The sequence below is a fragment of the Oncorhynchus keta genome, chromosome 5 (assembly GCF_023373465.1).
Source record: "Oncorhynchus keta strain PuntledgeMale-10-30-2019 chromosome 5, Oket_V2, whole genome shotgun sequence".
In the NCBI taxonomy this organism is placed as follows: Eukaryota; Metazoa; Chordata; class Actinopteri; order Salmoniformes; family Salmonidae; genus Oncorhynchus; species Oncorhynchus keta.
The window spans coordinates 20,366,463-20,393,465 of record NC_068425.1 but is presented as its reverse complement, the minus strand read 5'-3'; the positions used below and the strand labels follow the sequence as shown (position 1 = coordinate 20,393,465).

The following is a 27,003-nucleotide window of genomic DNA, read 5'->3' as shown; positions in this document are numbered from 1 at the left end:
ATATCAGTGACCCACAATCACCTCAGAGAGATTACAGATAGGCAGGCAGTATGTACAGGGATATCTAAACACCTGATTTACCATATCAGTGACCCACAATCACCTCAGAGAGATAACAGATAGGCAGGCAGTATGTACAGGGATATCTAAACACCTGATTTACCATATCATTGCTGTCCGTAATGCATGGCTGAGTAGGGAGAAGCTTCCAAATGACACCCTGTGGAAGAGGTAGTGAGGCATTGGAATGAAAATGACAGCTATCTGCCTCCTATCCAGACTTTTATCTCTCTGGCTGTCAGAAATGCACACCGTTCTGCAGCTACAACTTATGCTAATGACCGTAACACCAAGAATTGGAGTCCAGGAAATTGGCCACTCGTTACAATTTCCAGAAATAGCTGGGGGGAAACAATAATGACAGAGTCTTTGTGTTCTCTGACTGACTGTGAAACAGTCTAAGTCTTGCTATTCAGCTCAGGAGCCTCAAAATCAAGCACCACACACACTGACATTAGTCCAGGATACAAGGTAAACATGTTAATTGCAGGTCTTGATTAATTCCTCCAGATTCCACTTTACAGAGTGGCTAGGTTTCTAATGTTGGAGTGTTCTTCAGATGCAGTGAGATTGCCCTAGTCAGCAGCCAGAGTAATTGCTTCCCTTTGCTAGAGCCGAAGTTTCAGTAGCCTGTCAGACACAAAATGGCCCCTGCAATCAAACGGTTTTCAGCTGAATTATGTCTGCCTCTAAATTATATGATTTTTTTGTGATTGCACTGCAGACGGGAATATTGTGAACACATTGCCTTTTTAAAGGGAGATGGACAGCCTCTGTGGGAGAGGAAATGTAATTGCAGGGGGAGACAGGGAGAGCAGTTCTGTAAATGACATGGTATAAGCAGAGGTAGAGATAATGGTAGCTAAAAGATGAGATGTTATCCACCTCAAAATTCAATGCAACTTATTTTTATACTATCAAACTAGTTGAGTTTGTTGAATTTGACCCAGATCTGGTCCATACAGCACAACACGTTTGTCCATAATGTGCATTCTGTAGACACAATCTTGTTGATTACATATGAACCTGATTGCACAATTTCCAGGCTAAGTTGTATAGATCTATGTAGATGAAGGATGACAGTGTTTGTGTGGTTGATTTAGATGCTTTGCTGTGTGGTCTTCTGAATGCGTTCATGCTCACAGCTGTTCTAGCGGAGCTTTGCGATAACAGCAGAAAGGCTTAGACTGCTATTGTATAAACAGTGTGAATAAACAGACACAAACAGTCAACACACACACACACACACACCCCTGCAAATAAAAGCTATCGATTTTGCTTTTGTTTGCTCAACTGATTTAGTCGGAATTGCAAACTGGTGGAAACAGGCACGGTAGAATGTTTCTCTGCAGTAGATTTGATAATGAGCAGAGAGGCTTTGTCAGCCATCCCTGCTTTAGACTAGAGCTTCATCAGTCAATTGTATTGTCATGACGTTGCCCTCTTTGGACACAGTGAGCACCATCCCCCTACCTCTGCACCATCTGTCTCCTACACCCAGGCTGCTGTGGTCAGAGAGGTAATAAATTCCTGGAGGAGACCATCTCCTCATGGCCACTGTATAGAGAGTGAGTTTTCATAGAGAGAACAAAGGAATTTCTTCCACCTCACAGAACTGGAGGTCCAAACAATATTTATGTTCTGGGCCTCCCGGGTGGCGCAGTGGTCTAGGGTACTGCATCGCAGTGCCAGCTGTGCCACCACTCTGGGTTCGCGCCCAGGCTTTGTCGCTGCCGGCCGCGACCGGGAGGTCCGTGGGGTGTCTCATTGCGCACTAGTGACTCCTGTGGCATGCCAGGCGCAGTGCACGCTAACCAGGTGCACGGTGTTTCCTCCGACACATTGGTGTGGCTGGCTTCCGGGTTGGATGCGCACTGTGTTAAGAAGCAGTGCGGCTTGGTTGGGTCGTAATTCAGAGGACGTATGGCTTTTGACCTTCGTCTCTCCCAAGCCCGTACCGGAGTTGTAGCGATGAGACAAGATAGTAACTACTAACAATTGGATACCATGAAATTGGGGAGAAAAGGGGGGTAAAATTCAACAACAAAAATATATATATTTATGTTCTGGAGAAGGTATAGAAGATCAGTGAAGAATCCAGCTACGAACTGGTCCGTTTGGTACAATTTTGTGAAACTCATGAGAGACAATACCGCCACATTACCATAACGCTGTTTATACAATAGCCTCATCTAGTTGTTGTACAAAATGAATGAGTAAAGATGATACTATTTGTGAAAGGACGGGTGCTATGTAATGATGTTAATGTGAGAGAATTGTATTTCTGTTTAAAGTTTCACTAAGTCATTGGCACACCCCCAGGACCACAGACAGGACCACAGACAGCCCTTTTCGATGTTCCGAATAAAACCCCCACCTGGGTTTTCTATCACTAGACCAGCTTACCTCGATAACGAGAGGGCCAAGGTTTGAGACCATACCAGTACCTCTATCACAGAGGGAAATAAGGGTTGGAATAGATTGCTGAATCTTTTAACCATCCCACGTGGTTAAACTCTTAGACTATCGATAGCGACAGACTAAGGACAAGTCTTTGATATTAATTACTAGTCTGCAGCTAGGAATTCGGTAGCATTGAACGCGAAGACCGCCAACCGCCGAAACAACTATTCTATAACGACATGAATGAATGTCACTCTGAACTAGCCATTATAACCAGGGCAGAGAGAGAGAGGACAAACTCTCCAACAGAAACAAACTTTTCAACAGAGATCCCGATGACACACTGAGCGTAAAAATATATATTGATTGCAATTATTCCCGAATGAGTAAGCGTTCATGTGCAAAGGATTAGCATTTCAATTGTTAGAATTATCAACTTTGTAGTGTCTCATCTCAGTTGACCCCCACTTCCTTTCTGTCCACCAAGCCGCGATACCGGTTTATCCCACTAGGGAAACTCCGTTATCATTTCCTTGTAACTATCTACGGTTTGTGTAGTAAATAAATTATTTAAGACAATTGATGTATTGATGACTCATAGTGAAGACTGGGTTCATGCAGATAACCAACTATTTACAACGTTTGGAATGAGACTAACATGAGGTAAAGAATAATTAATTAATTAGAGGACAAATTGATCAGATAATAAATATCTTAAAGTTATATTAGGAAAATTATAACTTTGTAATCTGAATATTTTCCTTGGTGCCCAGACTTCCTAGTTAATTACAGTTACATGATTAATCAGCTTAAATCGTGTAACAATAATTACAGAGAATTATTTGATAAATAGTTGTAATGATGCCAAAGACACGACAGTATAAAGGCAAAAACAAAAAGGGGTCTTCACTCAAGAGTGGATTCAATTCTCTTTGCCAGCACCCCACTCAAGAATACAGAGCACTAGTCAAGCCCCTTGTATGGATGTATGCCTGTGTGTGCATCCAAACAGCACCCAAACACAAGCCTTGTACACTTCACCTGACTGAAATTAATCTGATTGCAGTGTGGGCCTGCATAGTAACCCAAAGACCTACAGTAAAATCATACCCTGGGTCTGGCATTCAAATAACTCAACTTGGACAGTTTGCATTTTTGTCGGGTAGTGTCATGTTTTACTATTGGAAATGAACACGCCAGGCTTAATTTCAAGCATGACTGCTCCTAAATGGGGTGATTTGCCCCCACTATGGTCTACTGTGGCAAACTTTCACTCCCAAAATGGCATTGGCATGCCTCACCCTTCTCTCTGTGTGTGTGTGTGTGTGTGTGTGTGTGTGTGTGTGTGTGTGTGTGTGTGTGTGTGTGTGTGTGTGTGTGTGTGTGTGTGTGTGTGTGTGTGTGGAGGGATTTGCTCTGTATTTTATTAAGGACAGATACACTGTAGCAAAGTCAGAATGGTCGATCTAATACACCCCACAAGGGAAGTGAAGGAGCTGCGAGACATTCTCTCACCTTGAAAAGCTAGAGAAGTCATTTAAGCTCACCATGGCTCAAGCAGTGACATACCTACCTTCCCCGGGGACAGCAGTAGATTTAACAATATACAGCTTTCTATTCCATGTTATATTATGACACATGTAGTGTATCTGACAGCAACATACTGTTCTAAATACTGTGGCTTCACCTGTGTATAGGGCCTTGTGTCATGTAAAAATTTTCCCTGCGTGAAAAAGTTCCCAATCGTTCCGATTATGACCATGTTGTAAAATTCCGTACAGCGTCAAAATGTTCCCAGTTTAAGAATTAAAAGGCTGAGCTCGTTCGGATGCCTCTCTAACACACCCATGACACCTTGCAGCAGTTCAGACAGGTGGAACTCATCTAAAAGTTCTGAAAAGTGGCATTTATAACCTTGAATATCACATTTCATTTAATTGTATTAGTCACATGCTTTGTAAACAACAGGTGTGGACAACAGTGAAATGCTTACCTTCCCAACAATGCAGAGAGAAAGAAAAGTGAAATAGAAAAGTTAAACACGTAATAATAAAAGTAATAATAAATACATAATGAGTGATATAACTATATACACAGTGACAGTACAGAGTCGATGTGCAGGGGTATGAGGTAATATAGTGGTCCTGGATGGCAGCTAGCTCGGGTCCAGTGATGGACTGGCCTGTAAGCACTACCCTCTGTAGCACCTTATAGGCAGGTGCCAAGCAGTTGCAATACCAAGTGGTGATGCAGCTCTAGAACTTAAGAATCTGAGGACCCGTGCCAAATCATTTCAGCCTCCTGAGGGGGAAGAGGCATTGTTGTGCCCTCATCACGACTGGGTTGGTGTGTACATCCTTTGCTATGTGGACACCGAGGGACTTGAAGTTCTCGACGCACTCTACTACAAGCCCCGTTGATGTGAATGGGGGCGTGTTCGGCCCTCCATTCCCTGTAGTCCACAATCAGGTCTTTTGTCTTGCTGACATTGAGGGAGAGGTTTTTCTCCTGGCACCCCACTGCCAAGTCTCTGACCTCCTCCCTATAGGTTCTCATCGTCGTCAGTGATCAGGCCTACCACCGTTGTGTCACCAAAAACATAATGATGGTGTTGGAGTTGTGTGCAGCCACACAGTCGTGGACTAAGCACGCATCCCTGAGGGGCCCCTGTGTTGAGGGTCTGCGTGGCGGATGTGATGTTGCCTACCCTCACCGCCTGGGGAGGCCTGTTAGGAAGTCCAGGATCCAGTTGCAGAGAGAAGTGTTCAATCCCAGGGTCCTTAGCGATGAGCACTTTGATCTTGAACGCTAAGCTGTAGTCAATGAACAGCATTCTCTCAGCATTCTTGCACAGGTGAGAAAGGGCAGTGTGGAGGGCAGTGTGGAGTGCAATAGAGATCCCCTCATCTGTGGATCTGTTGGAGCGGTATGCAAATTGGAGTAGCTCCAAGGTGTCTGGGATGATGGTGTTGATGTGAGCCATGACCAGCCAAGCATTTCATGCCTACAGATGTGAGTGCTACAGGGCGATAGTCATTTAGACAGGTAACCTTGGCGTTCTTGAGCACAGGTATGGTGGTCTGCTTGAACATGTACAGTATGTATTACAGACTGGATCAGAGAGTGGTTGAAAATGTCAATGAAGACACTTGCCAGCTGGTCAGCACATGCTCGGAGTATGCATCCTGTTAATCCATTTGGCCCTGCGGCCTTGTGAATGTTATCCTGTTTAAAGGTCTTACTCACATTGGCTACGGAGAGTGATCACACAGTCATCCAGAACAGCTGGAAGCAAGCATAGAAGGCATTCAGCTCGTCTGGCAGGCTCGTGTCACAGAACAGCTCTTGGCTGGGTTTCCCTTTGTACTCCGTTATAGTTTGCAAGCCCTGCCACATCCGACAAGCATCAGAGCCTATTCGATCTGTTGTATTGACGCATTTCCTGTTTGATGGTTCATCGGAGGGCATAGCGGGATTTCTCATAAGCGTCCGGATTAGTGTCGCGCTCCTTGAAAGCGTCAGCTCTAGCTTTTAGCACATTGCGGATATTGCCTTTAATTCCTCTTCTGGTTGGGATATGTGCCTACGTACATACGGTCACTGTGGGGATGTCATTGTGCACTTATTAATGAAGCCGGTGACTGATGTGGTAAACTTCTCAATGCCATCAGATAAATCACGGAATATATTCCAGTCTGTGCAAGCAAAACAGTCCTGTAGCTTAGCATCCGCTTCACGGACCACTGGTACTTCCTGTTTGAGTTTTTATTTAAAGCATGAATCAGGAGGATTAAGTTATGGTCAGATTAGCCAAATGGGGGGTGAGGGACAGCTTTGTATGTGTTTCTGTGTGTGGAGTAAAGGTGATCTAGAGTTGTTTTGCCTCTAGTTGCACAAGTGACATGCTGGTAGAAATTAGGTAAGAGGCATTTCAGTTTTCCTGCATTAAAATAACTTGCCACTAGGAACACCATTTCTGGATGAGCATTTTCTTGTTTGCTTATGGCCATATACAGCTTGTTAAGTGTGGTCTTAATGCCAGCATTGGTTTGATGTGGTAAATAGAAAGCTACGAAAAATATAGGTGAAAACTCTTGCTAAATAGAGTTTACAGCTGATCATGAGGTATTCTTACTCAGGAGAGCGGAATCTTTAATATTACAGATCGCGCGCCAACTGTTGTTAACGAAGAGACACGCACCTCCCTCTTTGAGTTTACCCGACACTGCCGTTCTGTCCTGCCGATGCATAGAAAAAAACTGCTAAATGTATATAGTCCATGTCCTACTTCAGCCACAACTCAAAGACATATTACAGTTCTTCAGGTCCCTTTGAACGTATAGTCTTGAATGGAACTCATCCAGTTTGTTCTCCAGCGATTGTACGTTCGCCAATAGAACGGAGGTACTGTATTTATTAGAACATGTAAAACAATGATTTAAGGGATAGATCAGATAAAAGACGTGGTGTGATAATGTGAGAACAAATGTATAATAATTGCATTATGTGACCCCATGAGGCAGTATTGCACACAAATGCACTAAATCTGCTGTGTTCAGGGCTTTAATTGGATATATGCAAATCCCTGCACACTTGGAGAGAACAGGGGGATTACATTTGCAGTTATGGAGCTGAAAATGAGCAGCAGTTGAATAAAAAGCAACACATGCACACAAACAAACACACACAAACTGAGTCTGACGCACACACTAGAGGAAAGACATCTGGGGCTGACTGTCCTGCTGAGAGTTCGGCAGGAGTGGGAGAGAGTAGGTGAAGAAAGGGGGAGGGAGGGAGAAGGAGCGGAAGAAGAGAGGAGGATGGACTGGCACCCCATGAGAAAAGAACCAGCTACATGCACCAGGCCATCTTGGTGTATCCCACTGAGTGGACTGGCCACCTGCACCGTGCTGCCAGATATCAGAGAGAGAACCTTATACTGTAGCTGAGCAGAAGCCTATCTAACAGAGAGGAGGAAGTCAGACGGTGAGGAGAATTGGCCGTGGCAGATGCCGTGCCACATTCACAGGAAGGAGGCCGGGGTGAGGCCATGGGGTGCAGAGGGCTCAGTGTGGAAGAAAAGAAACAGGCAGAGAGAGGGTAGTGGCAGCATGGAGACCTGCTTGGCAGAGCAGAGCCAGGCATAGTAATGAGCCAGTTGCGAGAGTTGGGCATAAGAGACTGAGAAGCTGCCTCCAACAACAAAAGCACAGCTTCCTCTTAATGTGGAACACCCAGTTGTTATGCTATTTCCGCACTTTTATTCACTGATTGCTTATTGTTAGTGTTGAATGTCGACCGCCCACTTTTTGGCTCTGTACAGTCAGTCCTGTGAGTCAAAACCTCAATGTGGAGAAGACTGAGTGGAGCTAGCAGACACTACTGCAGCTACTGTGAACTGTGTTTGAGCTCTCCTGCTCCATGTCGACTGCAGGATATATACAGTATATTTGGTCCTATTTTTCAAAATACAGGGTGTGTCCAATTAAATGTCACAATGTTCAAGTGGAACAAATCAAAAGAGCAATGTTACAATGTAATCTCAGCAAAAAAATAAATGTCCTCTCACTGTCAACTGCGTTCATTTTCAGCAAACATGTGTAAATATTTGTATGAACATAAAAAGATTCAACAACTGAGACAATCTGAACAAGTTCCACAGACATGTGACTACCAGAAATTGAATAATGTGTCCCTGAACAAGGGGGGGGAGGGTCAAAATCAGTATCTGGTGTGGCCACCAGCTGCATTAAGTACTGCAGTGCATCTCCACCTCATGGACTGTACCAGAGTTGCCAGTTCTTGCTGTGAGATGTTACCCCACTCTTCCACCAAGGGACCTGCAAGTTCCCGGACATTTCTGGGGGGAATGACCCTAGCCCTCACCCCCCGATCCAACATGTCCCAGACGTGCTCAATGGGATTGAGATCTGGGCTTTTTGCTGGCCATGGTAGACCACTGACATTCCTGTCTTGCAGGAAATCACACACAGAATGAGCAGTATGGCTGGTGGAATTGTCATGCTGGAGGGTCATGTCAGAATGGGCCTGCAGGAAGGGTACCACATGAGGAAGGAGGATGTCTTCCCTGTAACACACAGCGTTGAGATTGTCTGCAATGACAACAAGCTCAGTCCGATGATGCTGTGACACACCACCCCAGACCATGACGGACCCTCCACCTCGAAATCGATCCCGCTCCAGGGTACAGGCCTCGGTGTAATGCCTCCTTGCAGCATGCCATAAGGTACGTTCACGCAGATGAGCAGGGACCCTGGGCACCTTTCTTTTGCTGTTTTTCAGAGTCAGTAGAAATGCCTCTTTAGCGTCCTACATTTTCATAACTGTGACCATAATTGCCTACCGTCTGTAAGCTGTTGGTGTCTTAATGACCGTTCTACAGGTGCATGTTGATTAATTGTTTATGGTTCATTGAACACTGGGAAACAGTGTTTAAACCCTGTACAATTAAGATCTGTGAAGTTATTTGGATTTATACAAATTATCCTGAAAAGGGGACGTTTCTTTTTTTGCCGAGTTTACAATACAGCATATAGTACTGTAGCGATTCAAACTGGATGAAAACTGACATGCAACACTGTCAAAAACACACCATGTAGTCCTTTGCTCTCAATCTCATTTAGGCATCACGCTACGACTCATGGATGAAGTCGAATCCCTCTCGCTGCAGCTAAATCAAGTCACATGATTCTATCATGTTATCGTGCCATAACCCAAATGCTTTGATCACTGCGAACGATAAAACTCTGCCCTCAACTCTGATTCTGTAAAAGTGCTGCGCACTGCAACATATTGTAAACACACAGCAATCTGTTTTTAACAGGGATGCTTTAGATTGGCTTTTCAAAGCCAAGAAACAAAAGCACATCGTTGGAAAGGCTGGAGGGTGAGAGAGCGCAGTAGCACTTGCAGGCACACACAGCAGCCCCCATTCTGGAAGCTTAATCAGCCTCAAATGGTGATTTGATAGGGGTAAAACGACAGAGAGAGTTATGTTTCTTAGTGCCTCCTTCCCAAACACATAGTGGCTGTGCTCTTATCGATGCCATTTCTGATTCCAGATCAGTTTGAGCTCACTCGTCATTTATTGCATGGCTATATCATGCTTCTGATTGGACTCGTGCTGAAGGTTCAAATGATGTATGTTCCTCATATTGTGGAATCACCCCCTCTCTTTCCCTCTCTCTCCCTCTCTCTCCTACTGGTCTCGGAGGGTGGAGGACAGAGTCTGTGAAGGTGGAGACAGACAGAGCTGCTGTAGCAGGGGAGTTCTCAGTATTCTCCTGGCCCTGTCGTCACTGCAGAGCCAGCCAGCCAGCCAACTCTGTCAGGCTGTTATCCCCTCCCTCTCTCCTCTCCCTTTCTCCTCCTCTGGTGCTGGCTAATTACTCACGTCGCACTGGGAGGAACAGGGGGGAGATCCCCTGGAGGAAGTGACAGCTGTCTGCACTGCTTGGCTAACCGGCGCCGGGCACCTTTTAGCACATGTGATGCTGTTCCCGACAAATATGATGTCACAACCACTGAGGCTCCCCCTTCAATTAACCTCACCTCCGTTGACAGAGACTGGAGCGTCATCACTTCCTCCCATCCCCACTCTCAGCCTAGTGACTCATCTGCCCATCAAGGCAACACAGCAGGATTGTCTCAGGATGGTAAGTTGGTGGTTGAAGATATCCCTCTAGTGGTGTGGGGGCTGTGCTTTGGCAAAGTGGGTGGGGTTATATCCTTCCTGTTTGGCCCTGTCAGGGGGTGTCCTCGGATGGAGCCACAGTGTCTCCTGACCCCTCCTGTCTCAGCCTCCAGTATTTATGCTGCAGTAGTTTATGTGTCGGGGGGCTAGGGTCAGTTTGTTATATCTGGAGTACTTCTCCTGTCCTATTCGGTGTCCTGTGTGAATATAAGTGTGCGTTCTCTAATTCTCTCCTTCTCTCTTTCTTTCTCTCTCTCGGAGGACCTGAGCCCTAGGACCATGCCCCAGGACTACCTGACATGATGACTCCTTGCTGTCCCCAGTCCACCTGACCGTGCTACTGCTCCAGTTTCAACTGTTCTGCCTTATTATTATTCGACCATGCTGGTCATTTATGAACATTTGAACATCTTGGCCATGTTCTGTTATAATCTCCACCCGGCACAGCCAGAAGAGGACTGGCCACCCCACATAGCCTGGTTTCTTCCTAGGTTTTGGCCTTTCTAGGGAGTTTTTCCTACCGTGCTTCTACACCTGCATTGCTTGCTGTTTGGGGTTTTAGGCTGGGTTTCTGTACAGCACTTTGAGATATCAGCTGATGTACGAAGGGCTATATAAATAAATTTGATTTGAGCAGAGGAAGAGGGTGACCAATAATGGGATGTTTCCATTTTTTTTTTTTAAATGTTAGTCATTTACCAGAAGCTTTTATCCAGAGTGACTTACACTGTAACATAGAAAAACATACTGCACCATCCTCAACTACTACCACAACTTGACCTACCGCAACAGAAAAATGGGCTTACATTAATCATGAAAAAATACAGATGAAACAGTCCTTGGAGAATGTCTTTTCAAGCTGTTTTTCTGTGCGAAGGCGGACTTGATGAATCTGGCTGCATGCAGAGGAGCGTCCTCCTCTCTGTCCAAAAATATCACTAAAAATATACCAAAGCAACTTAGTTAAGCATCTGCAAGCGACGTGAGCCAGAAGCTTATACCGAGAAAAAAGACCCTCAGCTGAAGTAGCGAGTAGAACGGAGACGTCTGAATAAAAAAAGATTGTATGAAAAAAAGAGAGCCAGAGGACTAGTCCATAAAGCTGGCAGGGGAAGTGACAACCACTCAAGCAAACTGCTGGTTTCATCCAAACCACCATGTACTGTAGCTACTACTAATCTATATCTAACTTAGAGTAGTAGTAGCTACAGTATCTGGTGGTTTGGATGAAACCAAGCAACCCATGATCTGCAAAACAACAATATCAACCATCGTCCTCTCATAACAGCCGCTGCAGATCATGGGCTATTAGGATGACATGTTTCCCAGGCTGAGTGGGGGAGATAGGAGGAAGAAATCTAAATAGATACAACCCTGGGGGAATCTGTGGGAGCTCAACCCATATAGCAATCTGTCAACTTAATAGTCAGAGAGAGAGAGAGAGAGAGAGAGAGAGAGGGAGGTAGAAATGGAGAGAAATGTCCGATTTTCCTATTCATTAATGATCCTGGAAAGAAATGTATTGGACATTCAGCATCTCTTCTATTGGCCAATTTGAGAAGATAGAATCATAAAAAGAGTGGGAAATGTACTGCGCCTCTTTTCTCTGCGAGAAAAAGGGGGAAATGGTCTGTCTGATAAATCCAATAGGCTCCAATTTCAACCTCCTATTATATTTTCTCTAAGGCTGCACATTCCATTTCCTGACAAATAGAGAGCTGCATGGGCCTTACAGTAGACCATCACATTCACATATACCAATAAACAAACACACGAGAACACACACACTTTCAACATTTGGAAACAGAGCCTCTTGGCTTTAGCACAGCTCCAATTTGTTTCTGATTGACAATTACTGTCAGTCTCATGCGGTTTCATCAACATTCACAAGACACATTCCCTGTGGTGACTGAATGCAGTAATTCAATACTCCATGACACCAATTAGTGAGGTAAATAATAGCGTGGGCAGAAGAGGCAGAATCCCATCCGCTCTCACTGATCTCCAGTCTACCCTTATCAAAGCCGCTTTCTTCAAAACTCCAATTTGAGATCACAGGGAAGCTATAACTCTGACGCTTCCCCACAGTGAGGAATATGTGTTCAATAACAGAAGCCACACCATATGCTGCTGCCTGTCCAATTTCTCTCAGTCTCACGTCTGCACTGGCAGGAATCGACAATATCCAATATCTCCAGTCCGACTTAAACACTGCAATTTAGACCAGGCCGGGTGAAACTGGGAAAGGGTAAATGATAAAAGGAGAGGCAGGGACTGGGTCCTCCAAGACGTTTATGGCATTTACTCCCAGATTGAACCATCTGCTCTCTTAACTCCAGCAGTCACACCTGGCCGACTTGAAAATCAATAGCGTTATCTTTTCAGATGGATAAATAAAGCCTTGGTTAGACTGGATGTTGCTCTGTGGCCCAGCCAGCCACTGCTATCAGTCTGGGGTCAGTAAGCTGGGAGAGGAACACATAAACGCTGTCTGTCTGGGGTCAGTGAGCTGGGAGAGGAACACATAAACGCTGTCTGTCTGGGGTCAGTGAGCTGGGAGAGGAACACATAAACGCTGTCTGTCTGGGGTCAGTGAGCTGGGAGAGGAACACATAAACGCTGTCTGTCTGGGGTCAGTGAGCTGGGAACACATAAACACTGTCTGTCTAGGGTCAGTGAACATAAACGCTGTCTGTCTAGGGTCAGTGAGCTGAGGGTCAGTGTCTAGGGTCAGTGAGCTGGGAGAGGAACACATAAACGCTGTCTGTCTAGGGTCAGTGAGCTGGGAGAGGAACACATAAACGCTGTCTGTCTGGGGTCAGTGAGCTGGGAGAGGAACACATAAACGCTGTCTGTCTGGGGTCAGTGAGCTGGGAGAGGAACACAAACGCTGTCTGTCTAGGGTCAGTGAGCTGGGAGAGGAACACATAAACTGTCTGTCAGTGAGCTGGGAGAGGAACACATAAACGCTGTCTGGGGTCAGTGAGCTGGGAGAGGAACACATAAACGCTGTCTGTCTGGGGTCAGTGAGCTGGGAGAGGAACACAAACGCTGTCTGTCTAGGGTCAGTGAGCTGGGAGAGAAACACAAACGCTGTCTGTCTAGGGTCAGTGAGCTGGGAGAGGAACACATAAACGCTGTCTGTCTAGGGTCAGTGAGCTGGGAGAGGAACACAAACGCTGTCTGTCTGGGGTCAGTGAGCTGGGAGAGGAACACATAAAACTGTCTGTCTAGGGTCAGTGAGCTGGGAGAGGAACACATAAACGCTGTCTGTCTGGGGTCAGTGAGCTGGGAGAGGAACACATCAAGCACTGTCTGTCTAGGGTCAGTGAGCTGGGGAACACATAAACGCTGTCAGTGAGTCAGTGAGCTGGGAGAGGAACACATAAACACTGTCTGTCTAGGGTCAGTGAGCTGGGAGAGGAACACATAAAAAGGGTCAGTGAGCTGTCTGTCTGGGGTCAGTGAGCTGGGAGAGGAACACATAAACGCTGTCTGTCTAGGGTCAGTGAGCTGGGAGAGGAACACATAAACGCTGTCTGTCTGGGGTCAGTGAGCTGGGAGAGGAACACATAAACGCTGTCTGTCTAGGGTCAGTGAGCTGGGAGAGGAACACATAAACGCTGTCTGTCTAGGGTCAGTGAGCTGGGAGAGGAACACATAAACGCTGTCTGTCTGGGGTCAGTGAGCTGGGAGAGGAACACATAAACGCTGTCTGTCTAGGGTCAGTGAGCTGGGAGAGGAACATAAACTGTCTGTCTAGGGTCAAGCTGGGAGAGGCTGTCTGTCTCAGGGTGGGAGAGGAACATATAAAGTCTAGGGAACACACTCAGTGAGCTGGGAGAGGAACACATAAACACTGTCTGTCTAGGGTCAGTGAGCTGGGAGAGGAACACACGCTGTCTGTCTAGGGTCAGTGAGCTAAACACTGTCTGTCTAGGGTCAGTGAGCTGGGAGAGGAACACATAAACGCTGTCTGTCTGGGGTCAGTGAGCTGGGAGAGGAACATAAACGCTGTCTGTCTGGGGTCAGTGAGCTAGGAACACTGTCTGTCTGGGGTCAGTGAGCTGGGAGAGGAACACATAAACGCTGTCTGTCTGGGGTCAGTGAGCTGGGAGAGGAACACATAAACGCTGTCTGTCTGGGGTCAGTGAGCTGGGAGAGGAACACATAAACGCTGTCTGTCTGGGGTCAGTGAGCTGGGAGAGGAACACAAACGCTGTCTGTCTGGCTGGAACTCCAGTCCACAGGAAGACAGGTGGCTTATCAGGGTGAGACCAAACACACTGTGTGGGAATGAACCCTAAGATGGGCTGCCTTATACATGGTTACACATCATCATAAAAAGGTAAGACGGTATAAATAGAGATGGGTTTATAAGATATGTATGACATGAGTGCCAGAGAATTTAAGCTTGTTTGTTCATCCAAATGTGTGTGCAAAAAACAATCTCAAATTGGGAAAAATATCATGTCACGACAAATCACATGACTCTCAATAAATATATAAATATGTCACAGGACTAGAGCATTCGTGAGGGGATTAAGAATTGACAGAACAGTTCGAATTGCCACAGTACGGTTCTCCCTGGAGCAATCCATGGTGCTGAAAAAGTCCTCTCTCATGCATGACTTTATATAATCTGAGCCAGAGGAAGAAGTTCTGAACCACTAGACTCAGTCTGAATACTGTGATAGGTCCCATCCATACATATTGATATAGACATAGATAGAACATGACATCATCTGACTCACCCCTGCAGCTCCTTGAGCGAGACGGAGATCTTGAGGTTGTGTCCCAGGATGTGCAGGGCTGTGAGGATGTCAGCCCACTGAACCATCTCCCCCAGAGGACCTCCCTTCAGGACCTTGGGGCTGAACACGTCCCCTGACTCCTCTGTCAGGAAGCCTACGTGCACCAGGATCTGAGAAGAAAACAGACGGTTGAGGGGTTGGAACCATAGGATTGAATTGTTTTCAGTCTCATTCTGATGAGCTCCCAACTAATAGGACTGATCCATGATTCTTATCCATAGCTATCTATATTAGCTTCATTCATGTCTGTACATCTCAGAACCATTGTTCTTGGAATAGAGATAAGAGAGATGAATTGCAACAAACTGAATATTTATGCTAAAAGACAGGAAGAGCCATGAAACATTCATCCCCAAGCAAATCTTGAAAAACACTATTTCTGAATCTGAATAGTGATTGATCTGCTGAAGATAATTAATATGCCTAATGGTACAAGACTGTTTTAATTGCTGATGGGAGAGGATGGGACTTCCAGCCTGTTAACTGTGTAATGAAATCAGACTGTGTGATTTCTCAACAGATGGCAGCCTTTAATTCTTCCCCAGTTACTTTTGACTCACAAAACTTTCTCATCTTACTTCTAAAGAGTAAAGTAGCAAACCACTCTGGGGTTCGTGCTCCAAACTAGTTTAACCATTCTCACTAAAGATGGAAGAAAATGAAGGACTCAGTGAAGGCAGCCAACACAGACCCATTGAATATTGCACAATGCAGGGAAATTGCTAGAGGACAAGATGACTGCACAGTGCATACTCAATACAAAGAGGGAAATCGATGACAATCAATTGCGATTTATTGCTCTGCTTTCATTAAGAGTGGACGCAACACAAAAACCTCACCATGACCAGGCAGAAATACCGCAACAGGCATCTATGATGCCAGTGAATCCTCATGTCACTGTAGTACCATGGTACTTATGCCAGCCACACAATACTTGTCACGTCACCATAACTACATGAAATAATTCATTTTCAAATGACAACAAAAGGAATTGGAAGTTTAAAAAGTTGTCAACAGCAATTTTGCCTTTATGAAAGTACAGTTCATGTGTAGAGAGAGAAAGACACAGAAAAATCAAGGTTGCAGACAGAGAGGAGAGAGACAGGTGGGGTAGACGGCTGCTGTCTAGTTCCACTCCTCTGTGAAGTCTCCCTTCAACGAGTCTATTTCCATCGGCAGATTATCGTTCTCTCATCTGCGTTTTCACAGCAGCGCAGCAGTTCTTCCTCGTCTGTTTTCTGAACACTGTTCTGTCAGAGACGCTGCAGCCAAGCCCAGAGGGGCCAGTTAATGGACAGAAACTATTACTGTTGAACTCACCGTTAAAAAAAAATAACAAAGAGACTCTTCTTTTTGGAGGCTGATCAAGGAACAGGCTTGGGAAGGATGCTGTGTGTTGACAGCGCTGGTGCTGTCTTATCCAAGCTAATAGTTCTCTAAAGAGAGACTGATGAAAAGAAGAATCCTATATGTTCTGAAAGCATCTCTTGGCCAAAGACCAGACTGTCCTGCTTTCCCAAAGCAAAGCAAACACCTATCAATCCCTGCGTCTCATGTTCACTCAGGCGTTTGAAGTTATGAGCTTCTTTTTAACTAGAGAAGGATTAAAGGAGTGGGGTTTGCACAAAGAGAATGCTCAGAGTGGTAAACTCAAAGAATACTGCAGTCAATCTATACCTTTCCCAGCCTTGGTTTTGTGAATAATTCAAGCTTCATGTTTTTAACACCATGTGCACAAGTACAGTGAAATGCCTTTCTTGCAAATCCAGCAATATAGTAATCAATATCATTATAGCACTAAAAATAACAAGGTAGAGCAGAAAGAAACACATGAGAAATAAAAATAGAAAGAACAGACTTTATAAAAGTGTCAGTTCCAATGTGCAGGGATACTGGAGTGAAATAGGTAGATATAGAGGTAAGATGACTAGACATCAGGATGATAGAGTAGCAGCAGCGCAAATGATTGTATGTGAGTGTGTGTGCATGTTGTGTGTGTGTTGGAGAGTCCTGTGAGTGTGCATAGGTGTCAGTCTTGATGCCCCGGTACCACTTGCCGTGCAGAAGCAGAGAGAACAGTCTATGGCTTGGGTTGCTGGAGTCTTTAATGATATTCCGAGCCTTCTTTTCATACTGCCTGTAGAACCTTTTGAGGGTCTGTCATGAGGGCCCATGCCAAACCTTTTCAACCTCCTCCCTTCTCTCAGCACACATCCAAGCTGCAGGTTAAGGTTAAATCTAGACTTGGTTTCCTCTATCGTAATCGCTCCTCTTTCACCCCAGCTGCCAAACTAACCCTGATTCAGATTACCATGCTACCCATGGTAGATTACGGAGATGTCATTTATAGATTGGCAGGCAAGGGTGTTCTCGAGCAGCTAGATGTTCTTCAGCCATCAGATTTGCCACCAATGCTCCTTATAGGACACATCACTGCATTCTATACTCCTCTGTAAACTGGCCATCTTCTGTATACCTGGCGCGAGACCCACTGGTTGATGCTTATTTATAAAACCCTGTTAGGCCTCACTCCCCCCTATCTGAGATACCAACTGCAACCCTCATCTAACACCCGTTCTGCCAGTCACATTCTATTAACGGTCCCTAAAGCGCACTCATCCCTGGGTCAATCCTCTTTTCAGTTTGCTCAAGCTAGCGACTGGAAAGAGCTGCAACAAACACTCAAACTGAACAGTTTTATCTCAAGCTCTACTTTAAAGACTCAATCATGGACACTCTTACTGACACTTGTGGCTGCTTTGTCTTCTATGCCTAACAAAGTTTGTGCTGCTGCTATGTTGTGTTATGTTTTTTTTTAACCTTTTACTTTTACTTAACTATTTAAATAGGCAAGTCAGTTAAGAACAAATTCAGTCTACCGGAAAACAGTGAGTTAAACAACCTTGTTCAGGAGCAGAACAACATATTTTTACCTTGTCAGCTCTGTGATTCGATCCAGAAACCTTTTGGGTACTGGCCCAACGCTCTAACCACTAGGCTACCTGCCAGCCCTGCTGTGTTGTTACCATGTTGTGTTGTCACCATGTGTTGTCACCATGTTGTGTTATCACCATGTTGTGTTGTCACCATGTTGTGTTGCTGCCATGTTGTGTTGCTGCCATGTTGTGTTGCTGCCATGTTGTGTTGCTGCCATGTTGTGTTGCTGCCATGTTGTGTTATCACCATGTTGTGCCATGTTTGTTATCACCATGTTGTGTTGCTGCCATGTTGTGTTGTCACCATGTTGTGTTGCTGCCATGTTGTGTTGCTGCCATGTTGTGTTGCTGCCATGTTGTGTTGCTGCCATGTTGTGTTGCTGCCATGTTGTGTTGCTGCCATGTTGTGTTGTCTTAGGTCTCTTTTTATGTAGTGTTGTGGTGTCTCTCTTGTCGTGATGTGTGTTTTGTCCCCGCAGGAGGCCTTTTGCCTCTTGGTAATCCATCATTGTAAATAGGAATTTGTTCTTAATTGACTTGCCTAGTTAAATAAAGATTCAATAAAAATATGTAAATAAGAAGGTGGAAGAGGCAATGTTGCGCCTTCTTCACGGCTGTGCATGTGTGAATGGGCCATTTTAAAGTCCTTAGTGAGTTGGACACAGAGGAACCTGAAGCTCTCGACCCGCTCCACTGCAGCCCCATCGATGTGTTGATCAGCTCCTTGGTCTTACTGTCGTTGAGGGAGAGATTGTTGTCCCGGCAACACACTGCCAGGTCACTGACCTCCTCCCTGTAGGCTGTCTCATCGACGCCAGTGATCAGGCCTACCAACGTTGTGTCGTCAGCTAACTTGATGGTGTTGGAGTCGTGCATGGCCACGCAGTCGTGGGTGAACAGGTAGTACAGGGGGGTACTAAGCACACACCCATGTGTTGAGGGTCAGCATGGCAGAGGTAATGTTGCCTACCCTCACCACCTGGGGGCGGCCCGTCAGGTGTTCAGTCCCAGGGTCCTTAGTCAGTGAACAGCATTCTCACATAGGTATTCCTCTTACCTAGGTGGGTGAGGGCAGTGTGGAGTGCAATTGAGATGAATTGTCTTTGGATCTGTTAGGGCGGAATGCAAATTGGGGTGGGTCTAGGGTGTCTGGGCTGATGGAGTTGATGTGTGCCATAACTAGCCTTTTAAAGCACTTCAGGGTGGTAGTCATTATGGCTTGAAGCCTTAGAGTTCTTGGGAACAGGAACGATGATAGTGAATATGCCTGCCAGCTGATCTGCGCATGCTCTGAGAACATGCCCTTGGGTACGGTCTGGCCCCGCGTCCTTGAGAGTGTTGACCTGATTAAAGATCTTACTCACGTTGGCCTCGGAGAGTGAGATAACCCAGTTCTCTGGGATGGTGCGGGCCCTCGCGCATGAAACGGTGTTGTTATGGTCGAAGCGTGCATAAAATGCAATGAGTTCGTCTGGAAGAGAGGCATGGTTTGACAGAGCACGTCTTCCTTTGGAATCCGTAATGGACTGTAGCTCCTGGTGTCGGACCCTGTGTAGTATTATTCCACCTTATAGTCCTTTTGATATTTTGCGTAGCGGGACTTCTTGTACTCGTTCCTTTCCTCAGCTGTAGCCTCAGGGTTGTCTGCGATAGCCCTGTGTGCGGTATCCTTTGTCCCCCATCCTTTATTTTAGCGCCAACCTCCATGTTAATCCAGGGCTTTTGTTTGGGGAAGCAGCGACCCTTCACTATGGGGACAACATCGCCGATGCATTTCCTTATGAAGCCGGTGACGGAGGTGGTTAGCTCGTCAATGTAATGTTGTTCACTTCACTGTGAAAGGAAAATCAGCACAGGTACTGTTTAATCCATCTAGTGCACTGCAGACAAATATGTAAACACACATGCCAATATTATTCTGAGGTTGATTTATAACCTTTTATGACATTACGAAAAGGTTTTTGACACAAAGGGCAGGCTTGGGGAGATTTTACAGTCATTGTCATTTCATCAGTGATGGTAAAGCAGTGTTCCTGCATTCAGGCTCCTCCACCACTCTTTGAAAATGTCCCTGTAAATGTCAGGCTGTTTAAAGAGCACTAAAGACAATACATCCCAGGCCTGCTCTCCTGATAACAGCTGGTAAGTCTCCTCTACTTCTACTTCTCTCAGCCATTCACAGTAACACCACTCACAGCAAATGGGTCCGTAATCGCTAGTGGAGAAAAACGTCACCACTGTAATGTTCATGAAGGCCACCTCGTCTTGATCCATCTTTTGTCAACCGTCCATCTTGTTGTTGTCAGTTGTGTGTCTGCCTATTTTTTCGGGAATCAAATATAGCAAACCAAAATGGGCACCTACCTGTACAACATATTACTGGCCTGCACTGTCATGGGAAGAGATATGAGTGAACTGTCAACCTTTTGACTCATAGCAGAGACACAGAAACTCTCTCCCTCCACAGTCACGGCACACTCACCCTCTTCTGCTCCCTCCACAGTCACGGCACACTCACCCTCTTCTGCTCCCTCCACACTCACCCTGTTCTGCTCCCTCCACAGTCACGGCACACTCACCCTCTTCTGCTCCCTCCACAGTCACGGCACACTCACCCTCTTCTGCTCCCTCCACAGTCACGGCACACTCACCCTCTTCTGCTCCCTCCACAGTCACGGCACACTCACCCTCTTCTGCTCCCTCCACAGTCACGGCACACTCACCCTCTTCTGCTCCCTCCACAGTCACGGCACACTCACCCTCTTCTGCTCCCTCCACAGTCACCACACACTCACCCTCTTCTGCTCCCTCCACAGTCACGGCACACTCACCCTCTTCTGCTCCCTCCACAGTCACCACACACTCACCCTCTTCTGCTCCCTCCACAGTCACGTCACACTCACCCTCTTCTGCTCCCTCCACAGCTCCCTCACAGGCACACTCACCCTCTTCTGCTCCCTCCACAGTCACGGCACACTCACCCTCTTCTGCTCCCTCCATAGTCACCACACACTCACCCTCTTCTGCTCCCTCCACAGTCACCACACACTCACCCTCTTCTGCTCCCTCCACAGTCACCACACACTCACCCTCTTCTGCTCCCTCCACAGTCACCACACACTCACCCTTTTCTGCTCCCTCCATTGACTCCTCAGACGGTCATCTAGCCTGCGTGCAGCCGAGGCCCACTGTGCAGCCAGCCTGCGCATCCTTCTCTTCATGAAACTCAGAGACTCCTTCCCCGTACCCACCTGCTCCAGGAGGGCCCCGGTGTCTGACCGGAATGCTGCCTGGAGGACAGGAAAATCAAAAACAAAATTCTCCCCTTACTATGTTAATCACTTTGAGCACATAGAAAAAGCTATGTAGTCCAATACATTAAACACTTAAATCAAATCAAATGTATTTATATAGCCCTTCGTACATCAGCTGATATCTCAAAGTGCTGTACAGAAACCCAGCCTAAAACCCCAAACAATGCAGGAGTAGAAGCACGGTGGCTAGGAAAAACTCCCTAGAAAGGCCAAAACCTAGGAAGAAACCTAGAGAGGAACCAGGCTATGTGGGGTGGCCAGTCCTCTTCTGGCTGTGCCAATACATTAAACACCTCCCAAACCTGTACAAAACAGCCACATGGTAACCACTAATATCCAGCAGCCCTACTTGGAGTTGAGTGGAGATGGGTGTTATATGAGTACAGCTCTCCCTGTCATACCCATTCCCCCTGGAGGCAGGGCTCCCAGATAGTGTTGCCTGAGGGACTCCTGCCTCATGCTCATAAACATGCTGCCTTCATTTCACTCCGCGTGTTTCCCAGCCTTTTATAATCGCTGGATCACAGTGCAATCTGAGCAGCCAAGTGCTAATCAATGTTGTAACTGCATAAGGGAGCACAGAGGACTTATAAATGGCACATAGACAGTCACACAAAACTCTCTGTCGCTCTCTCTCACACACACAGTGGGGACACATGATCCCTCTTTCCTTCCACACACATTCTCTTGCTTATGCACCCATACAAAATCAATATGAGATGCATTACTTTCGCACAAGTTAATTATTGCTTGGAAAGCAACTTGTAGGTGCTTCTGTGAACGCAGAGGAACACCTGAGAGAAGTCACAGGATTAGTCCAGCTGGATCCAGGCAGGTAATTAGAATCCATGATTAAGCTGCACAGATAATTGAAATGAGCAGCCGACCCATTGGTGTGTAGTGTACAGCGCTCCGGGGAGCAGCAACGAACTAGAACACCTGGCCCTGGTGGCCCCAGAAATAACTGGAATGCTGCTCTCACAAGAAAAACAGCAACAGCCATGATTCAAGGCAGAGGGAGAATAGACTCTGAGAGTGACTGTATATCCACACTCCCCTCCCAGGAGACTGTGTGCCAGTCGGATACAGGGAAATTAGAGTGGAGATGAAATACAAAAACTAGTATAGACACTAAATCTGTACACACACACACACATACACACTATAGCAGCCCTGTAAACAGCCCATGCCAACCCAGCTATCCCACCTGTCTCTTGGGGAAAGGTTTGTGCGTGGGTGTGGTGGTCTGGTTCCTCCAGGTCAGAGGGGGGCAGAACCACTCCACCTCACTCAGGTAGATGAGGAAGGAGCAGTCGGAGCCGTCCACCCCATAGAAGGCATAGCAGGGGTCTGAGGTCCAGCGGGCACGCATCCACTGAGGGAAAAGGTCAAGGGAGACTCAAGTAATGATAAATATATACAGTATGTCTATGTATCAAAGGAGGTCAAATGTCAGTGTAGAAATTAATGTATTATAGCTAAGGAACCCATGAAATCTGACTTGGACTTGGTCAAGGTCCTTTCATTGATCTGAACACAGCACTAGACATTGATCCTTGTGAAACAAGGCAGGGTTGATTGAAGCTGATCGTAAAGCTGGAGTTGCAGGGTAATAAACAGTCCAAGAGCAAAAGGACATAGGGACTGTGGGATCAGGAAAACCACTGTGAAATTGCATGACATGCAGACTTACATCCACCTTGCTGGGGCAGTCTGGGTAGTGAGGGTCTTTGGGCAGCTCACACTGTCCTGTTGCGCCATCCTTAACTGTGGGACAAAAACACATGTATTAACAACAAACACCTCCCTATGGTCAGAATCCTTAAAATACCTGCTCATAACTTTGCTATTCAGTCCTATGAGGATAGTGTGGAGCAGTTGGGGCAGAAACCAGACAAGCTTTTCAACGGGTCATACCTAAAAGGGAGCATATCTTGGCTTTAGCACGAGTCTCTTGTATTAGAACAGAACTCTCCTTGTCATGGGGATAGAACAGAGTGTTAGACAGACTGTTGGCTTAGTTAACTCTACTGGCCATGGGGATAGAACAGAGTGTTAGACAGACTGTTGGGTTAGTTAACTCTACTGGCCATGGGGATAGAACAGAGTGTTAGACAGACTGTTGGGTTAGTTAACTCTACTGGCCATGGGGATAGAACAGAGCGTTAGACAGACTGTTGGGTTAGTTAACTCTACTGGCCATGGGGATAGAACAGAGCGTTAGACAGACTGTTGGTTTAGTTAACTCTACTGGCCATGGGGATAGAACAGAGTGTTAGATATACTGTTGGGTTAGTTAACTCTACTGGCCATGGGGATAGAACAGAGTGTTAGACATACTGTTGGGTTAGTTAACTCTACTGGCCATGGGGATAGAACAGAGTGTTAGATATACTGTTGGGTTAGTTAACTCTACTGGCCATGGGGATAGAACAGAGTGTTAGACATACTGTTGGGTTAGTTAACTCTACTGGCCATGGGGATAGAACAGAGTGTTAGATATACTGTTGGGTTAGTTAACTCTACTGGCCATGGGGATAGAACAGAGCGTTAGACAGACTGTTGGTTTAGTTAACTCTACTGGCCATGGGGATAGAACAGAGTGTTAGACAGACTGTTGGGTTAGTTAACTCTACTGGCCATGGGGATAGAACAGAGTGTTAGACATACTGTTGGGTTAGTTAACTCTACTGGCCATGGGGATAGAACAGAGCGTTAGACATACTGTTGGGTTAGTTAACTCTACTGGCCATGGGGATAGAACAGAGTGTTAGACAGACTGTTGGGTTAGTTAACTCTCCTGGCCATGGGGATAGAACAGAGTGTTAGACATACTGTTGGGTTAGTTAACTCTACTGGCCATGGGGATAGAACAGAGCGTTAGACAGACTGTTGGTTTAGTTAACTCTACTGGCCATGGGGATAGAACAGAGTGTTAGATATACTGTTGGGTTAGTTAACTCTACTGGCCATGGGGATAGAACAGAGTGTTAGACAGACTGTTGGGTTAGTTAACTCTACTGGCCATGGGGATAGAACAGAGTGTTAGACATACTGTTGGGTTAGTTAACTCTCCTGGCCATGGGGATAGAACAGAGTGTTAGACATACTGTTGGGTTAGTTAACTCTACTGGCCATGGGGATAGAACAGAGTGTTAGACAGACTGTTGGGTTAGTTAACTCTACTGGCCATGGGGATAGAACAGAGTGTTAGACAGACTGTTGGGTTAGTTAACTCTACTGGCCATGGGGATAGAACAGAGTGTTAGACAGACTGTTGGGTTAGTTAACTCTCCTGGCCATGGGGATAGAACAGAGTGTTAGACATACTGTTGGGTTAGTTAACTCTACTGGCCATGGGGATAGAACAGAGTGTTAGACAGACTGTTGGGTTAGTTAACTCTACTGGCCATGGGGATAGAACAGAGCGTTAGACAGACTGTTGGGTTAGTTAACTCTACTGGCCATGGGGATAGAACAGAGTGTTAGACAGACTGTTGGTTTAGTTAACTCTACTGGCCATGGGGATAGAACAGAGTGTTAGACAGACTGTTGGGTTAGTTAACTCTACTGGCCATGGGGATAGAACAGAGCGTTAGACATACTGTTGGGTTAGTTAACTCTACTGGCCATGGGGATAGAACAGAGTGTTAGACATACTGTTGGGTTAGTTAACTCTACTGGCCATGGGGATAGAACAGAGTGTTAGACAGACTGTTGGGTTAGTTAACTCTACTGGCCATGGGGATAGAACAGAGCGTTAGACATACTGTTGGGTTAGTTAACTCTACTGGCCATGGGGATAGAACAGAGCGTTAGACATACTGTTGGGTTAGTTAACTCTACTGGCCATGGGGATAGAACAGAGTGTTAGACATACTGTTGGGTTAGTTAACTCTACTGGCCATGGGGATAGAACAGAGTGTTAGACATACTGTTGGGTTAGTTAACTCTACTGGCCATGGGGATAGAACAGAGCGTTAGACAGACTGTTGGGTTAGTTAACTCTACTGGCCATGGGGATAGAACAGAGTGTTAGACAGACTGTTGGGTTAGTTAACTCTACTGGCCATGGGGATAGAACAGAGCGTTAGACAGACTGTTGGGTTAGTTAACTCTACTGGCCATGGGGATAGAACAGAGTGTTAGACAGACTGTTGGGTTAGTTAACTCTAGTGGCCATGGGGATAGAACAGAGTGTTAGACAGGCCATGGGGATAGAACAGTGTTAGACAGACTGTTGGGTTAGTTAACTCTACTGGCCATGGGGATAGAACAGAGCGTTAGACAGGCTGTTGGGTTAGTTAACTCTACTGGCCATGGGGATAGAACAGAGTGTTAGACAGACTGTTGGGTTAGTTAACTCTACTGGCCATGGGGATAGAACAGAGCGTTAGACAGACTGTTGGGTTAGTTAACTCTACTGGCCATGGGGATAGAACAGAGTGTTAGACAGACTGTTGGGTTAGTTAACTCTACTGGCCATGGGGATAGAACAGAGTGTTAGACAGGCCATGGGGATAGAACAGTGTTAGACAGACTGTTGGGTTAGTTAACTCTACTGGCCATGGGGATAGAACAGAGCGTTAGACAGGCTGTTGGGTTAGTTAACTCTACTGGCCATGGGGATAGAACAGAGTGTTAGACAGACTGTTGGGTTAGTTAACTCTACTGGCCATGGGGATAGAACAGAGCGTTAGACAGACTGTTGGGTTAGTTAACTCTACTGGCCATGGGGATAGAACAGAGCGTTAGACAGACTGTTGGGTTAGTTAACTCTACTGGCCATGGGGATAGAACAGAGCGTTAGACAGACTGTTGGTTTAGTTAACTCTACTGGCCATGGGGATAGAACAGAGCGTTAGACAGACTGTTGGGTTAGTTAACTCTACTGGCCATGGGGATAGAACAGAGTGTTAGACAGACTGTTGGTTTAGTTAACTCTCCTGGCCATGGGGATAGAACAGAGTGTTAGACAGACTGTTGGGTTAGTTAACTCTACTGGCCATGGGGATAGAACAGAGTGTTAGACAGACTGTTGGTTTAGTTAACTCTACTGGCCATGGGGATAGAACAGAGTGTTAGACAGACTGTTGGTTTAGTTAACTCTACTGGCCATGGGGATAGAACAGAGTGTTAGACAGACTGTTGGTTTAGTTAACTCTACTGGCCATGGGGATAGAACAGAGTGTTAGACAGACTGTTGGTTTAGTTAACTCTACTGGCCATGGGGATAGAACAGAGTGTTAGACATACTGTTGGGTTAGTTAACTCTACTGGCCATGGGGATAGAACAGAGCGTTAGACAGACTGTTGGGTTAGTTAACTCTACTGGCCATGGGGATAGAACAGAGCGTTAGACAGACTGTTGGGTTAGTTAACTCTACTGGCCATGGGGATAGAACAGAGTGTTAGACAGACTGTTGGGTTAGTTAACTCTACTGGCCATGGGGATAGAACAGTGTTAGACAGACTGTTGGTTTAGTTAACTCTACTGGCCATGGGGATAGAACAGAGTGTTAGATAGACTGTTGGTTTAGTTAACTCTCCTGGCCATGGGGATAGAACAGAGTGTTAGACAGACTGTTGGGTTAGTTAACTCTACTGGCCATGGGGATAGAACAGAGCGTTAGACAGACTGTTGGGTTAGTTAACTCTACTGGCCATGGGGATAGAACAGAGTGTTAGACAGACTGTTGGTTTAGTTAACTCTACTGGCCATGGGGATAGAACAGAGTGTTAGACAGACTGTTGGTTTAGTT

The 27,003-nt window shown here is 46.0% G+C and overlaps 1 protein-coding gene across 2 annotated transcripts in view; it reads right to left on the bottom strand.

Annotated features, from left to right (window-relative positions):
* The window catches only part of LOC118373897 (alpha-1,6-mannosylglycoprotein 6-beta-N-acetylglucosaminyltransferase B-like), an 89,201-nt gene that overhangs the window by 31,897 nt on the left and 30,301 nt on the right, over nt 1-27,003 (bottom strand). For both annotated transcript variants that reach the window (XM_052519038.1, XM_052519039.1), the window contains 4 exons: nt 22,935-23,008; nt 22,449-22,616; nt 21,053-21,217; nt 14,932-15,101 (listed from right to left, as the gene is read on the bottom strand). In XM_052519038.1, the coding sequence (XP_052374998.1) occupies nt 14,932-15,101; nt 21,053-21,217; nt 22,449-22,616; nt 22,935-23,008 (577 nt within the window). The remainder of the gene's footprint in view (nt 1-14,931; nt 15,102-21,052; nt 21,218-22,448; nt 22,617-22,934; nt 23,009-27,003) is intronic.